This window comes from Salmo salar, chromosome ssa09, assembly GCF_905237065.1.
Source record: "Salmo salar chromosome ssa09, Ssal_v3.1, whole genome shotgun sequence".
Lineage (NCBI taxonomy): Eukaryota > Metazoa > Chordata > Actinopteri > Salmoniformes > Salmonidae > Salmo > Salmo salar.
Window position 1 is genome coordinate 155,512,241 of NC_059450.1, and position 18,706 is coordinate 155,530,946.

Below are 18,706 nucleotides of genomic sequence, written 5' to 3' on the forward strand. Positions count from 1 at the left end.
ACATACAGTCAATAATACAGTAGAAAAATAGGTCTTATACAATGTGAGCAAATGAGGTGAGATAAGGGAGGTAAAGGCAAAAAAGGCCATGGTGGCAAAGTAAATACAATATAGCAAGTAAAACACTGGAATGGTAGATTTGTAGTGGAAGAAAGTGCAAAGTAGAAATAGAAATAATGGGGTGCAAAGGAGCTAAATAAATAAATAAATAAATGAATACAGTAGGGGAAGAGGTAGTTGTTCGGGCTAAATTATAGATGGGCTATGTACAGATGCAGTGATCTGTGAGCTGCTCTGACAGCTGGTGCTTAAAGCTAGTGAGGGAGATAAGTGTTTCCAGTTTCAGAGATTTTTGTAGTTCGTTCCAGTCATTGGCAGCAGAGAACTGGAAGGAGAGACGGCCAAAGGAGGAATTGGCTTTGGGGGTGACCAGAGAGATATACCTGCTGGAGCGCGTGCTACAGGTGGGTGCTGCTATGGTGACCAGTGAGCGGAGATAAGGGGGGACTTTACCTAGCAGGGTCTTGTAGATGACCTGGAGCCAGTGGGTTTGGCGACGAGTATGAAGCGAGGGCCAGCCAACGAGAGTGTACAGGTCACAGTGGTGGGTAGTATATGGGGCTTTGGTGACAAAACGGATGGCACTGTGATAGACTGCATCCAGTTTATTGAGTAGGGTATTGGAGGCTATTTTGTAAATGACATCGCCGAAGTCGAGGATCGGTAGGATGGTCAGTCTTACGAGGGTATGTTTGGCAGCATGAGTGAAGGATGCTTTGTTGTGAAATAGGAATCCAATTCTAGATTTAACTTTGGATTGGAGATGTTTGATGTGAGTCTGGAAGGAGAGTTTACAGTCTAACCAGACACCTAGGTATTTGTAGTTGTCCACATATTCTAAGTCAGAACCGTCCAGAGTAGTGATGCTGGACGGGCGGGCAGGTGCAGGCAGCGATCGGTTGAAGAGCATGCATTTAGTTTTACTTGTATTTAAGAGCAGTTGGAGGCCACGGAAGGAGAGTTGTATGGCATTGAAGCTCGTCTGGAGGGTTGTTAACAGTGTCCAAAGAAGGGCCAGAAATATACAGAATGGTGTCGTCTGCGTGGAGGTGGATCAGAGACTCACCAGCAGCAAGAGCAACATCATTGATGTATACAGAGAAAAGAGTTGGCCCAAGAATTGAACCCTGTGGCACCCCCATAGAGACTACCAGAGGCCCGGACAACAGGCCATCCGATTTGACACATTGAACTCTATCAGAGAAGTAGTTGGTGAACCAGGCGAGGCAATCATTTGAGATACCAAGGCTATTGAGTCTGCCGATGAGGATGTGGTGATTGACAGAGTCGAAAGCCTTGGCCAGGTCAATAAATACGGCAGCACAGTATTGTTTCTTATCGATGTCACGATTCCCACCGACGGTGGCGCCCCCTCCTGCTCGGGTGGCGCTCGGCGGTCGTCGTCACCGGCCTATTAGCTGCCACCGATTCCCTTTGCTTTTCCCTTTTTTTATTTTTCACACCTGTGGTAAATTAGCCATTAGAAGGGCTATTTAGGTTAGCTGGCCCGCTCCTTTTCGTGCGGGATTAATTGTTGTTTCAGACTGTCTTGTTCATGTTCGGCTTGGCATTGTCATACTTTATTTATTCCCCGGTGTTTGGGAACTTTGATTTTCTTTCTCAAAGTGTTATTAAAAGAACAACACTCCCTGTGCTCGTTGCTTCCTGCGCCTCATTCCTAATCACGACTACCAACGCCGTTACAATCGATGGCGGTTACGACCTTGAGCGTGGCTGAGGTGCACCCATGACCAGCTCTGAAACCAGATTGCATAGCGGAGAAGGTGCGGTGGGATTCGAAATGGTCGGTAATCTGTTTGTTGACTTGGCTTTCGAAGACCTTAGAAAGGCAGGGTGGGATAGATATAGGTCTGTAACAGTTTGGGTCAAGAGTGTCCCCTCCTTTGAAGAGGGGGATGACAGCAGGGGGATGACAGCAGCTGCTTTCCAATCTTTGGGAATCTCAGACGACACGAAAGAGAGGTTGAACAGGCTAGTAATAGGGGTTGCAACAATTTCGGCAGATAATTTTAGAAAGAAAGGGTCCAGATTGTCTAGCCCGGCTGATTTGTAGGGGTCCAGATTTTGCCGCTCTTTCAGAACATCAGCTGACTGGATTTGGGAGAAGTAGAAATGGGGAAGGCTTGGGCGAGTAGCTGTGGGGGGTGCAGTGCTGTTGACCGCGGTAGGGGTAGCCAGGTGGAAAGCATGGCTAGCCGTAGAAAAATGCTTATTGAAATTCTCAATTATAGTGGATTTATCGGTGGTGACAGAGTTTCCTATCCTCAGTGCAGTGGGCAGCTGGGAGGAGGTGTTCTTATTCTCCATGGACTTTACAGTGTCCCAGAACTTTCTTGAGTTTGTGTTGCAGGAAGCAAATTTTCTGCTTGAAAAAGCTAGCCTTGGCTTTTCTATCTGCCTGTGTATATTGGTTTCTAACTTCCCTGAAAAGTTGCTTATCAAGGGGGCTGTTGAATGCTAATGCAGAACGCCACAGGATGTTTTTGTGTTGGTTAAGGGCAGTCAGGTCTGGAGAGAACCAAGGACTATATCTGTTCCTGGTTCTACATTTCTTGAATGGGGCATGCTTATTTAAGATGGTGAGGAAGGCATTTAAAAAAATAACCAGGCATCCTCTACTGACGGGATGAGGTCAATATCCTTCCAGGATACCTGGGCCCGGTCGATTAGAAAGGCTTGCTCGCTGAAATGTTTCAGGGAGCGTTTGACAGTGATGAGTGGAGGTCGTTTAACCGCAGACCCATTACGGATGCAGGCAATGAGGCAGTGATCGCTGAGATCTTGGTTGAAAACAGCAGAGGTGTATTTAGAGGGCAAGTTGGTTAGGATGATATCTATGAGGGTGCCCATGTTTACGGCTTTGGGGTGGTACCTGGTAGGTTCATTGATAATTTGTGTGAGATTGAGGGCATCAAGCTTAGATTGTAGGATGGCTGGGGTGTTAAGCATGTCCCAGTTTAGGTCACCTAGCAGCACGAGCTCTGAAGATAGATGGGGGGCAATCAGTTCACATATGGTGTCCAGAGCACAGCTGGGGGCAGAGGGTGGTTTATAGCAGGCGGCAACGGTGAGAGACTTGTTTTTAGAGAGATGGATTTTTAAAAGTAGAAGTTCAAATTGTTTGGGTACAGACCTGGATAGTAGGACAGAACTCTGCAGGCTATCTCTGCAGTAGATTGCATCACCGCCCCCTTTGGCTGTTCTATCTTGTCTGAAAATGTTGTAGTTAGGGATGAAGTTTTCAGAGTTTTTGGTGGACTTCCTAAGCCAGGATTCAGACATGGCTAGGACATCCGGGTTGGCAGAGTGTGCTAAAGCAGTGAATAAAACAAACTTAGGGAGGAGGCTTCTAATGTTAACGTGCATGAAACCAAGGCTATTACGGTTACAGAAGTCATCAAAAGAGAGCGCCTGGGGAATAGGAGTGGAGCTAGGCACTGCAGGGCCTGGATTCACCTCTACTTCACCAGAGGAACAGAGGAGGAGGAGGGTAAGGGTACGGCTAAAAGCTATGCGAATTGGTCGTCTATGACGTCCGGAATAGAGAGTAAAAGGAGCAGGTTTCTGGGGGCGATAAAATAGCTTCATGGTATAATGTACAGACAAAGGCATGGTAGGATGTGAATACAGTGGAGGTAAACCTAGGCATTGAGTGATGAGTGATGTTACTACTACTACTGCTACAAATGTTACTACTACTACTGCTACAAATGTTACTACTACTACTGCTACTAGTAACTACTGCTACAAATGTTACTACTACTGCTACAAATGTTACTACTAATACTTCTACTGCTACAAATGTTACTACTACTACTACTACAAATGTTACTACTACTACTACTACTACAAATGTTACTACTACTACTACTACTGCTACACATGTTACTACTGCTACACATGTTACTACTACTACTGCTACAAATGTTACTACTGTTACAAATGTTACTACTACCACTGTTACAAATGCTACTACTACAACTGCTACTGCTACAAACGTTACTACTACTACTACTACTACTACTACAAATGTTACTACTACTACATATGTTACTACTACTACTACTACTACTACTACATATGTTACTACTACTACTGATACTACTGCTACAAATGTTATTAATACTACTGCTTCAAATTTTACTACTACTACTACTGCTACAAATGTTACTACTACTGCTGCTACAAATGTTACTACTACTGCTACAAATGTTACTACTGCTACAAATGTTACTACTACTACTGCTACAACTGTTACTACTACTACTACTACTACTACTACTACTACTACTACTACTACATATGTTACTACTACTACTGATACTACTGCTACAACTGTTACTACTACTACTACTACTACTACTACTACTACAAATGTTACTACTACTACTACTACTACTCCTACAAATGTTACTACTACTACTGCTACAACTGTTACTACTACTACTACTACTACTACTACTACTACCTTGACAAGTGTTACTACTACTACTGCTAAAAATGTTACTAATCAAATTTCAAATCAAATCAAATGTATTTATATAGCCCTTCTTACATCAGCTGATATCTCAAAGTGCTGTACAGAAACCCAGCCTAAAACCCCAAACAGCAAGCAATGCAGGTGTAGAAGCACGGTGGCTAGGAAAAACTCCCTAGAAAGGCCAAAACCTAGGAAGAAACCTAGAGAGGAACCAGGCTATGAGGGGTGGCCAGTCCTCTTCTGGCTGTGCCGGGTGGAGATTATAACAGAACATGGCCAAGATGTTCAAATGTTCATAAATGACCAGCATGGTCAAATATTAATAATCATAGTAGTTGTCGAGGGTGCAACAAGTCAGCACTTGTTGCACCCTCGTACTACTACTACTACTACTACTACTGCTACAAATGTTACTACTACTACTACTACAACTACTACTACTGCTACTGCTACAAATGTTACTACTGCTACTGATGTTACTACTACTACTTATGCTACTGCTACAAATGTTACTACTACTACTTCTACTACTACTGTTACAACTACTTCTACTGCTACTGTTACTACTACTACTACTACTAATGTTACTACTACTAGTACTACTACAAATGTTACTACTACAACTGCTACAACTGTTACTACTACTACTACTACTACTACTACTACTACAAATGTTACTACTACTACTACTGCTACAAATGTTACTGCTACAAATGTTACTGCTACAAATGTTATTACTACTACTAGTACTACTACTGCTACAAATGTTACTACTACTGCTACAAATGTTACTACTACTACTGCTACAAATGTTAATACTACTATTGCTACTGCTACACATGTTACTACTACTACTGCTACACATGTTACTACTACTACTGCTACACATGTTACTACTACTACTGCTACACATGTTACTACTACTACTACTGCTACTGCTACACATGCTACTACTACTACTACTACAGATGTTACTACTACTGCTACAAATGTTACTACTACTACTACTTCTACAGATGTTACTACTACTGCTACTACTACTGCTACAAATGTTGCTACTGCTACACATGTTACTACTACTACTACTTCTACAGATGTTACTACTACTACTACTTCTACAGATGTTACTACTACTGCTACTACTACTGCTACACATGTTACTACTACTACTACTGCTACACATGTTACTACTACTACTGCTACACATGTTACTACTACTACTACTGCTACTGCTACACATGCTACTACTACTACTGCTACAAATGTTACTACTACTACTGCTACAAATGTTACTACTACTACTGCTACACATGTTACTACTACTACTACTGCTACTGCTACACATGCTACTACTACTACTGCTACAAATGTTACTACTACTACTGCTACAAATGTTACTACTACTACTGCTACTAGTAACTACTGCTACAAATGTTACTACTACTGCTACAAATGTTACTACTAATACTTCTACTGCTACAAATGTTACTACTACTACTACTACTACAAATGTTACTACTACTACTACTACTACAAATGTTACTACTACTACTACTACTACTGCTACACATGTTACTACTGCTACACATGTTACTACTACTACTACTACATATGTTACTACTACTACTACTACTACTACTACATATGTTACTACTACTACTGATACTACTGCTACAAATGTTATTAATACTACTGCTTCAAATTTTACTACTACTACTACTGCTACAAATGTTACTACTACTGCTGCTACAAATGTTACTACTACTGCTACAAATGTTACTACTGCTACAAATGTTACTACTACTACTGCTACAACTGTTACTACTACTACTACTACTACTACTACTACTACTACTACATATGTTACTACTACTACTGATACTACTGCTACAACTGTTACTACTACTACTACTACTACTACTACTACTACAAATGTTACTACTACTACTACTACTACTCCTACAAATGTTACTACTACTACTGCTACAACTGTTACTACTACTACTACTACTACTACTACTACTACTACTACCTTGACAAATGTTACTACTACTGCTACAAATGTTACTACTGCTACAAATGTTACTACTACTACTGCTACAACTGTTACTACTACTACTACTACTACTACTACTACTACTACTACTACATATGTTACTACTACTACTGATACTACTGCTACAACTGTTACTACTACTACTACTACTACTACTACTACTACTACTACAAATGTTACTACTACTACTACTACTACTCCTACAAATGTTACTACTACTACTGCTACAACTGTTACTACTACTACTACTACTACTACTACTACTACTACTACTACTACTACCTTGACAAGTGTTACTACTACTACTGCTAAAAATGTTACTAATCAAATTTCAAATCAAATCAAATGTATTTATATAGCCCTTCTTACATCAGCTGATATCTCAAAGTGCTGTACAGAAACCCAGCCTAAAACCCCAAACAGCAAGCAATGCAGGTGTAGAAGCACGGTGGCTGGGAAAAACTCCCTAGAAAGGCCAAAACCTAGGAAGAAACCTAGAGAGGAACCAGGCTATGAGGGGTGGCCAGTCCTCTTCTGGCTGTGCCGGGTGGAGATTATAACAGAACATGGCCAAGATGTTCAAATGTTCATAAATGACCAGCATGGTCAAATATTAATAATCATAGTAGTTGTCGAGGGTGCAACAAGTCAGCACTTGTTGCACCCTCGTACTACTACTACTACTAGTACTACTACTACTGCTACAAATGTTACTACTACTACTACTACAACTACTACTACTGCTACTGCTACAAATGTTACTACTGCTACTGATGTTACTACTACTACTTATGCTACTGCTACAAATGTTACTACTACTACTTCTACTACTACTGTTACAACTACTTCTACTGCTACTGTTACTACTACTACTACTACTAATGTTACTACTACTAGTACTACTACAAATGTTACTACTACAACTGCTACAACTGTTACTACTACTACTACTACTACTACTACAAATGTTACTACTACTACTACTGCTACAAATGTTACTGCTACAAATGTTATTACTACTACTAGTACTACTACTGCTACAAATGTTACTACTACTGCTACAAATGTTACTACTACTACTGCTACAAATGTTAATACTACTATTGCTACTGCTACACATGTTACTACTACTACTGCTACACATGTTACTACTACTACTGCTACACATGTTACTACTACTACTGCTACACATGTTACTACTACTACTACTGCTACTGCTACACATGCTACTACTACTACTACTACAGATGTTACTACTACTGCTACAAATGTTACTACTACTACTACTTCTACAGATGTTACTACTACTGCTACTACTACTGCTACAAATGTTGCTACTGCTACACATGTTACTACTACTACTACTTCTACAGATGTTACTACTACTACTACTTCTACAGATGTTACTACTACTGCTACTACTACTGCTACAAATGTTACTACTGCTACTGCTACACATGTTACTACTACTACTACTTCTACAGATGTTACTACTACTGCTACTACTGCTGCTACAAATGTTACTACTGCTACCAATGTTACTATTACTACTGCTACTACTACTGTTAAATGTTACTTCTACTACTACTGCTACTACTGCTACAAATGTTGCTACTACTACCACTACTACTGCTACAAATGTTGCTACTACTACCACTAATGCTAGAAATGTTACTGCTGCTATTACTACTGCTACAAATGTTACTACTACTGCTACAAATATTACTACTACTGCTGCTACTACTACTACTACTACTACTACTACTACTACTACTACTGCTACTACAAATGTTACTACTGCTACTGCTACATATGTTACTACTACTACTACTACTTCTGCTACTGCTACAAATGTTACTACTTCTACTGTTACTAATACTACTACTACTACTACTACTACTGCTACAAATGTAACTACCACTACTACTGCTACAAATGTTACTACTACTGCTGCACATGTTACTACTACTATTGCTACAAATGTTACTACTGCTACAAATGTTACTATTACTACTACTGCTACACATGTTACTACTGCTGCTACTACTACCGCTACAAATGTTACTACTACTACTACAAATGTTACTAGTACTACTACTACTGCTACAAATGTTACTACTGCTGCTACTACTACCGCTACAAATGTTACTACTACTACTACAAATGTTACTAGTACTACTACTACTGCTACAAATGTTACTACTACTACTACTACTACTACTACTACTACTACTACTACTACTACAACTGTTACTACTACTACTGCTACAAATGTTACTACTACTAGTACTACTACAAATGTTACTACTACTAGTACTACTACAAATGTTACTACTACAACTGCTACAACTGTTACTAATACTACTACTACTACTAATGTTACTACGACTACTACTACTACTGATACAAATGTTACTGCTACAAATGTTATTACTACTACTAGTACTACTACTGGTACAAATGTTACTACTACTGCTACAAATGTTACTACTGCTACTACTACTACTGCTACAAATGTTAATACTACTATTGCTACTGCTACAAATGTTACTACTACTGCTACACATGTTACTACTACTACTACTACTGCTACTGCTACACATGCTACTACAACTACTACTTCTACAGATGTTACTTCTACTGCTACTACTACTGCTACACATGTTACTACTACTACTACAGATGTTACTACTACTACTACTGCTACAAATGTTACTGCTACAAATGTTATTACTACTACTAGTACTACTACTGCTACAAATGTTACTACTACTGCTACAAATGTTACTACTACTACTGCTACAAATGTTAATACTACTATTGCTACTGCTACACATGTTACTACTACTACTGCCACATGTTACTACTACTACTGCTACACATGTTACTACTACTACTGCTACACATGTTACTACTACTACTACTGCTACTGCTACACATGCTACTACTACTACTACTACAGATGTTACTACTACTGCTACAAATGTTACTACTACTACTACTTCTACAGATGTTACTACTACTGCTACTACTACTGCTACAAATGTTGCTACTGCTACACATGTTACTACTACTACTACTTCTACAGATGTTACTACTACTACTACTTCTACAGATGTTACTACTACTGCTACTACTACTGCTACAAATGTTACTACTGCTACTGCTACACATGTTACTACTACTACTACTTCTACAGATGTTACTACTACTGCTACTACTACTGCTACAAATGTTACTACTGCTACCAATGTTACTATTGCTACTGCTACTACTACTGTTAAATGTTACTTCTACTACTACTGCTACTACTGCTACAAATGTTGCTACTACTACCACTACTACTGCTACAAATGTTGCTACTACTACCACTAATGCTAGAAATGTTACTGCTGCTATTACTACTGCTACAAATGTTACTACTACTGCTACAAATATTACTACTACTGCTGCTACTACTACTACTACTACTACTACTACTACTACTACTACTACTACTACTGCTACTACAAATGTTACTACTACTACTGATACTGCTACATATGTTACTACTACTACTACTACTTCTGCTACTGCTACAAATGTTACTACTTCTACTGTTACTAATACTACTACTACTACTACTACTACTGCTACAAATGTAACTACCACTACTACTGCTACAAATGTTACTACTACTACTACTACTGCTGGACATGTTACTACTACTATTGCTACAAATGTTACTACTGCTACAAATGTTACTATTACTACTACTGCTACACATGTTACTACTGCTGCTAGTACTACCGCTACAAATGTTACTACTACTACTACAAATGTTACTAGTACTACTACTACTGCTACAAATGTTACTACTGCTGCTACTACTACCGCTACAAATGTTACTACTACTACTACAAATGTTACTAGTACTACTACTACTGCTACAAATGTTACTACTACTACTACTACTACTACTACTACTACTACTACAACTGTTACTACTACTACTGCTACAAATGTTACTACTACTAGTACTACTACAAATGTTACTACTACTAGTACTACTACAAATGTTACTACTACAACTGCTACAACTGTTACTAATACTACTACTACTACTAATGTTACTACGACTACTACTACTACTGATACAAATGTTACTGCTACAAATGTTATTACTACTACTAGTACTACTACTGGTACAAATGTTACTACTACTGCTACAAATGTTACTACTGCTACTACTACTACTGCTACAAATGTTAATACTACTATTGCTACTGCTACAAATGTTACTACTACTGCTACACATGTTACTACTACTACTACTACTACTGCTACTGCTACACATGCTACTACAACTACTACTTCTACAGATGTTACTTCTACTGCTACTACTACTGCTACACATGTTACTACTACTACTACAGATGTTACTACTACTACTACTGCTACAAATGTTACTACTACTACTACTACTTCTACAGATGTTACTACTACTGCTACTACTACTGCTACAAATGTTACTACTGCTACTGCTACACATGTTACTACTACTACTACTTCTACAGATGTTACTACTACTGCTACTACTACTGCTACAAATGTTGCTACTGCTACCAATATTACTATTGCTACTGCTACTACTACTGTTAAATGTTACTTCTACTACTGCTACTACTATTACTACTACTGCTTCAAATGTTGCTACTACTCCCACTACTACTGCTACAAATGTTGCTACTACTACCACTACTGCTGCTACAAATGTTGCTACTACTACCACCACTACTGCTAGAAATGTTACTACTGCTACAAATATTACTACTACTACTACTACTACTACTACTACAAATGTTACTACTGCTACATCTGTTACTACTACTTCTGCTACTGCTACAAATGTTACTACTTCTACTGTTACTATTACTACTACTACTACTACTGCTGCTACAAATGTAACTACCACTACTACTACTGCTACTGCTACAAATGTTACTGCTACTACTACTACTGCTACACATGTTACTACTACTAATACTACTACTGCTACTGCAGCAAATGTTACTACTACTACTACTGCAACTACTACTGCTACAAATGTTACTACTACTGTTACAAATGTTACTACTGCTACTGCTGCTACTACTACTGCTACAAATGTTACTACTACTACTAGTACTACTACTGCTACAAATGTTACTACTACTGCTACAAATGTTACTACAGCTACTACTACTAATGCTACAAATGTTAATACTACTACTGCTACTGCTACAAATGTTACTACTACTGCTACAAATGTTACTACTACTGCTACACATGTTACTACTACTACTGCTACAAATGTTACTACTACTAATACTACTGCTACACATGTTACTACTACGACTACTTCTACAGATGTTACTACTACTGCTACTACTACTGCTACACATGTTACTACTACTACTACTACTAGTTCTACAGATGTTACTACTACTGCTACTACTACTGCTACAAATGTTACAAGTACTACTACTTCTACAGATGTTACTACTACTGCTACTACTACTGCTACAAATGTTACTACTACTACTACAAATGTTACTACTGCTACTGCTACACATGTTACTACTACTACTACTTCTACAGATGTTACTACTACTACTACTGCTACAAATGCTACTGCTACAAATGTTACTACTGCTACCAATGTTACTATTGCTACCAATGTTACTATTGCTACTGCTACTACTACTGTTAAATGTTATTTCTACTACTGCTACTACTACTACTACTGCTACAAATGTTGCTACTACTACCACTACTACTGCTACAAATGTTGCTACTACTACCACTACTGCTAGAAATGTTACTGCTGCTACTACTACTGCTACAAATGTTACTACTACTGCTACAAATATTACTACTACTGCTGCTACTACTACTACTACTACTGCTACTACAAATGTTACTACTGCTACTGCTTCATATGTTACTACTACTACTACTACTACTTCTGCTACTGCTACAAATGTTACTACTTCTACTACTACTGTTACTACTACTACTACTACTATCACTACTACTGCTGCTACAAATGTAACTACCACTACTACTGCTGCTACAAATGTAACTACCACTACTACTACTGCTACTGCTACAAATGTTACTACTACTACTGCTACACATGTTACTACTACTAATACTACTACCGCTACTGCTGCAAATGTTACTACTACTACTGCTACTACTACTGCTACAAATGTTACTACTACTGCTACAAATGTTACTACTACTGCTACAAATGTTACTACTGCTACTGCTGCTACTACTACTGCTACAAATGTTACTACTACTACTACTGCTACTGCTACTGCTACAAATGTTGCTGCTACTACTACCACTGCTACAAATATTGCTACTACTACTACTGTTACAAATGTTGCTGCTGCTACTACTACTACTACTGCTACAAATGTTACTACTACTGCTACAAATGTTGCTACTACTACTGCAACAAATGTTGCTGCACATGTTGCTACTACTGCTACTGCTACAAATGTTACTGCTACTACTACTGCTACTGCTACAAATGTTACTACTACTACTGCTACTGCTACTGCTACAAATGTTACTACTGCTGGCACTGAAGTGTTTTTATTGATAGTGTGGTGGGACCATTTGTAAAGACCTGTCTCTCTGCTGGACAGCCAGTCTAGATATGTCTGATTGTCATGTCTTGACCCTATTAAGATGTCATTTTCTATAGTAGAGTAGGTCAGGGCGTGACAGGGGGTGTTTTTGGGTTGTTCTATGTTTTCTATTTCTAAGTTTAAGTTCTAGTTTTTCTATTTCCATGTTGGGATTGTTTGGGTTGATCTCTAATTGGAGGCAGCTGATCCTCGTTGCCTCTGATTAGAGATCATATTTAAGTAGGGGTTTTTCTTCCTGGGTTTTGTGGGTAGTTGTTTTCTGTTTAGTGTCTGTCACCTGATGGAACTGTTGTCGGCCGTTTTGTTGTTTTTGATAAAAAAGTATATTAAAGTATATTAAAGTAAATATGAGCACTCTACACGCTGCGCCTTGGTCCCCTTTATACGACCCCCCCCCGTTACAACTGCTACTGCTACAAATGTTACTACTGCTACTGCTACTACTACTGCTGCTACAAATGTTACTACTGCTACTGCTACAAATGTTACTACTGCTACAAATGTTACTACTGCTACTGCTACAAATGTTACTACTGCTACTACTACTACTACTACTACTGCTACAAATGTTACTACTGCTACTGCTACAAATGTTACTACTGCTACAAATGTTACTACTGCTACTGCTACAAATGTTACTACTGCTACTACTACTACTACTGCTACAAATGTTACTACTGCTACTACTACTACTACTGCTACAAATGTTACTACTGCTACTGCTACAAATGTTACTACTGCTACTGCTACTGCTACAAATGTTACTACTGCTACTACTACTACTACTGCTACAAATGTTACTACTACTGCTACAAATGTTACTACTGCTACTGCTACAAATGTTACTACTGCTACTGCTACTGCTACAAATGTTACTACTGCTACTGCTACTACTACTACTACTACAGATGTTACTACTACTACTACTGCTACAAATGTTACTACTACTACTACTACTCCTACAGATGTTACTACTACTGCTACTACTACTGCTACAAATGTTACTACTGCTACTGCTACACATGTTACTACTACTACTACTTCTACAGATGTTACTACTACTGCTACTACTACTGCTACAAATGCTACTGCTACAAATGTTGCTACTGCTACCAATATTACTATTGCTACTGCTACTACTACTGTTAAATGTTACTTCTACTACTGCTACTACTATTACTACTACTGCTTCAAATGTTGCTACTACTCCCACTACTACTGCTTCAAATGTTGCTACTACTCCCACTACTGCTGCTACAAATGTTGCTACTACTACCACCACTACTGCTAGAAATGTTACTACTGCTACAAATATTACTACTACTACTACTACTACTACTACTACAAATGTTACTACTGCTACATCTGTTACTACTACTTCTGCTACTGCTACAAATGTTACTACTTCTACTGTTACTATTACTACTACTACTACTACTGCTGCTACAAATGTAACTACCACTACTACTACTGCTACTGCTACAAATGTTACTGCTACTACTACTACTGCTACACATGTTACTACTACTAATACTACTACTGCTACTGCAGCAAATGTTACTACTACTACTACTACTGCAACTACTACTGCTACAAATGTTACTACTACTGTTACAAATGTTACTACTGCTACTGCTGCTACTACTACTGCTACAAATGTTACTACTACTACTAGTACTACTACTGCTACAAATGTTACTACTACTGCTACAAATGTTACTACAGCTACTACTACTAATGCTACAAATGTTAATACTACTACTGCTACTGCTACAAATGTTACTACTACTGCTACAAATGTTACTACTACTGCTACACATGTTACTACTACTACTGCTACAAATGTTACTACTACTGCTACACATGTTACTACTACGACTACTTCTACAGATGTTACTACTACTGCTACTACTACTGCTACACATGTTACTACTACTACTACTACTAGTTCTACAGATGTTACTACTACTGCTACTACTACTGCTACAAATGTTACAAGTACTACTACTTCTACAGATGTTACTACTACTGCTACTACTACTGCTACAAATGTTACTACTACTACTACAAATGTTACTACTGCTACTGCTACACATGTTACTACTACTACTACTTCTACAGATGTTACTACTACTACTACTGCTACAAATGCTACTGCTACAAATGTTACTACTGCTACCAATGTTACTATTGCTACCAATGTTACTATTGCTACCAATGTTACTATTGCTACTGCTACTACTACTGTTAAATGTTATTTCTACTACTGCTACTACTACTAATACTGCTACAAATGTTGCTACTACTACCACTACTACTGCTACAAATGTTGCTACTACTACCACTACTGCTAGAAATGTTACTGCTGCTACTACTACTGCTACAAATGTTACTACTACTGCTACAAATATTACTACTACTGCTGCTACTACTACTACTGCTACTACAAATGTTACTACTGCTACTGCTTCATATGTTACTACTACTACTACTACTACTTCTGCTACTGCTACAAATGTTACTACTTCTACTACTACTGTTACTACTACTACTACTACTACCACTACTACTGCTGCTACAAATGTAACTACCACTACTACTGCTGCTACAAATGTAACTACCACTACTACTACTGCTACTGCTACAAATGTTACTACTACTACTGCTACACATGTTACTACTACTAATACTACTACCGCTACTGCTGCAAATGTTACTACTACTACTGCTACTACTACTGCTACAAATGTTACTACTAGTACTGCTACAAATGTTGCTACTACTGCTACAAATGTTACTACTGCTACTGCTGCTACTACTACTGCTACAAATGTTACTACTACTACTACTGCTACTGCTACTGCTACAAATGTTGCTGCTACTACTACCACTGCTACAAATATTGCTACTACTACTACTGTTACAAATGTTGCTGCTGCTACTACTACTACTACTGCTACAAATGTTACTACTACTGCTACAAATGTTGCTACTACTACTGCAACAAATGTTGCTGCACATGTTGCTACTACTGCTACTGCTACAAATGTTACTACTACTGCTACAAATCTTACTACTGCTACTAGTACTGCTACTGCTACAAATGTTACTACTACTACACATGTTACTACTGCTACAAATGTTACTACTACTACTAGTACTGCTACTACTACAAATGTTACTACTACTACTACTACTACTACTACTGCTACTACTACTACTACTACTACTGCTACAAATGTTACTACTACTACTGCTACAAATGTTACTACTACTACTACTAGCACCGTGTCCTTCTGGGTCTGCCAGGTGAGGCCTCCTGTACCCCTTATAAACACACTAGGCATACTACTACTGCTACTACTACTACTACTACTACTACTACTACTACTACTACTACTACTACTACGACATACTGGGTGTGCTTCAAAGGTAGGCCTCCATCTAGCCATACTCTTTATATTCATACTATTACTACTAATACTGTATGGAGGAGCTACAGGTCTGTCTGAAAGGTGAGGCCTGGCCTCCATACAGCGATAGCTTTTTATATCAATACTCACTCCTTACATATAGCCTTACTCTTTACATGTATATACACTATTACTATACACACTGATGCCTTCAGACTACTACTATAACTGCTGCTGCGACGCTTTGCCTTGCATCTAGCCGTAGCCTTTACATTTAAAACATGTAAATGGCTTTAGACGATATATCGGCGACACACTGCTTATATTTGCTGTGGTGTTACAGTTCCCCCGAAGAGGTATTTACAGCACTGTACTCAATAAAACCCTATGTGATTTATTTACAGTTCCCCCGAAGAGGTATTTACAACACTGTACTCAATAAAACCCTATGTGATTTATTTACAGTTCCCCGAAGAGGTATTTACAGCACTGTACTCAATAAAACCCTATGTGATTTATTTGCAGTTCCCCTGAAGAGGTATTTACAACACTGTACTCAATAAAACCCTATGTGATTTATTTACAGTTCCCCTGAAGAGGTATTTACAACACTGTACTCAATAAAACCCTATGTGAATTATTTACAGTTCCCCTGAAGAGGTATTTACAACACTGTACTCAATAAAACCCTATGTGATTTATTTACAGTTCCCCTGAAGAGGTATTCACAACACTGTACTCAATAAAACCCTATGTGATTTATTTACAGTTCCCCTGAAGAGGTATTCACAACACTGTACTCAATAAAACCCTATGTGATTTATTCACGCCTGTGTAGGTGTCCTGATGATACGTGTTGTCTGTAACACCACTTGACTGACTGTCTGCATCCCAAATGACACACCCTATTCTCTATATAATGCACTACTTTGGACCAGGGCCCTAGCCAAAAGTATTGCACTAGATAGGAATATGGTGCCATTTGAGACATAACCTAAATATCACAGAGTAGTAGGCCTTTAATACCACTTGACTGGGCCACATCAGCATTCTAGGGGCCACATCAGCAATTTAGGGGCCACATCAGCATTCTAACGGGTCACCTCAGCATTCTAGGGGTCACCTCAGCATTCTAGGGGTCACCTCAGCATTCTAGGGGTCACTTCAGCATTCTAGGGGTCACCTCAGCATTCTAGGGGTCACCTCAGCAATTTAGGGGTCACAATAGCAATTTAGGGGCCACATCAGAATACTAGGGGTCACCTCAGCATTCTAGGGGTCACCTCAGCATTCTAGGGGCCACCTCAGCATTCTAGGGGCCACATTGGCATTCTGATTGTGCGTGCTCCCTCTTGGAGAATACAGACCGGCACTTCTTACCGCTGGCCACTAGAGAGCAGAATTAAATTGATACAACAAGTCAAGCTGTAATTTATTTGATTTGTCGTGTTCTCTGCAGGGAAATTTCCCCCTGTAAGATATTTGAAGGAAGAAAGCTATTACTGTCTAGAAATATACATCACATTAAACCTTTTTCATTGATACTTTATTGTGTGTGACTGCATTTTGCACTTTATAGGAAAAATGGCTATGCGCATACATTTGATTTGATTGATTGATGGTTGTGAGTAACCACCTTGTTCCTGTTTTCTCCCAGGATGCACTCTCTTCTTCTACAAGACGGACGGACGGTCGGGGATCGACCACAACAGTGTTCCTAAACATGCGGCGTGGGCTGAGAACAGTATCGTACAGTCCGTACCTGAACACCCCAAGAAGGACTTTGTCTTCTGCCTCAGCAACTCTCTAGGGGACGCATTTCTCTTCCAGGTAGGAGGAGCTCCACGTGTGTGTGTGTGTGTGTGTGTGTGTGTGTGTATGTGTGTGTGTGTGTGTGTGTGTGTGTTAGATGTACAGTGTTCTAACCTGCTTGGTTATTGTTGTATTACTTGGCTGTTTTCCGAGCATGCTGTAGTGTGGAGTAAAGGTCTGC

General features: G+C 39.0%; 1 protein-coding gene across 1 annotated transcript in view; it reads left to right on the top strand.

Moving 5' to 3' along the window:
• The window catches only part of LOC106613327 (rho guanine nucleotide exchange factor TIAM1), a 150,444-nt gene that overhangs the window by 46,082 nt on the left and 85,656 nt on the right, over window positions 1–18,706 (top strand). Inside the window, exon 7 of the mRNA XM_045724874.1 lies at window positions 18,371–18,543. Within this exon, the coding sequence (XP_045580830.1) occupies window positions 18,371–18,543 (173 nt within the window). The remainder of the gene's footprint in view (window positions 1–18,370; window positions 18,544–18,706) is intronic.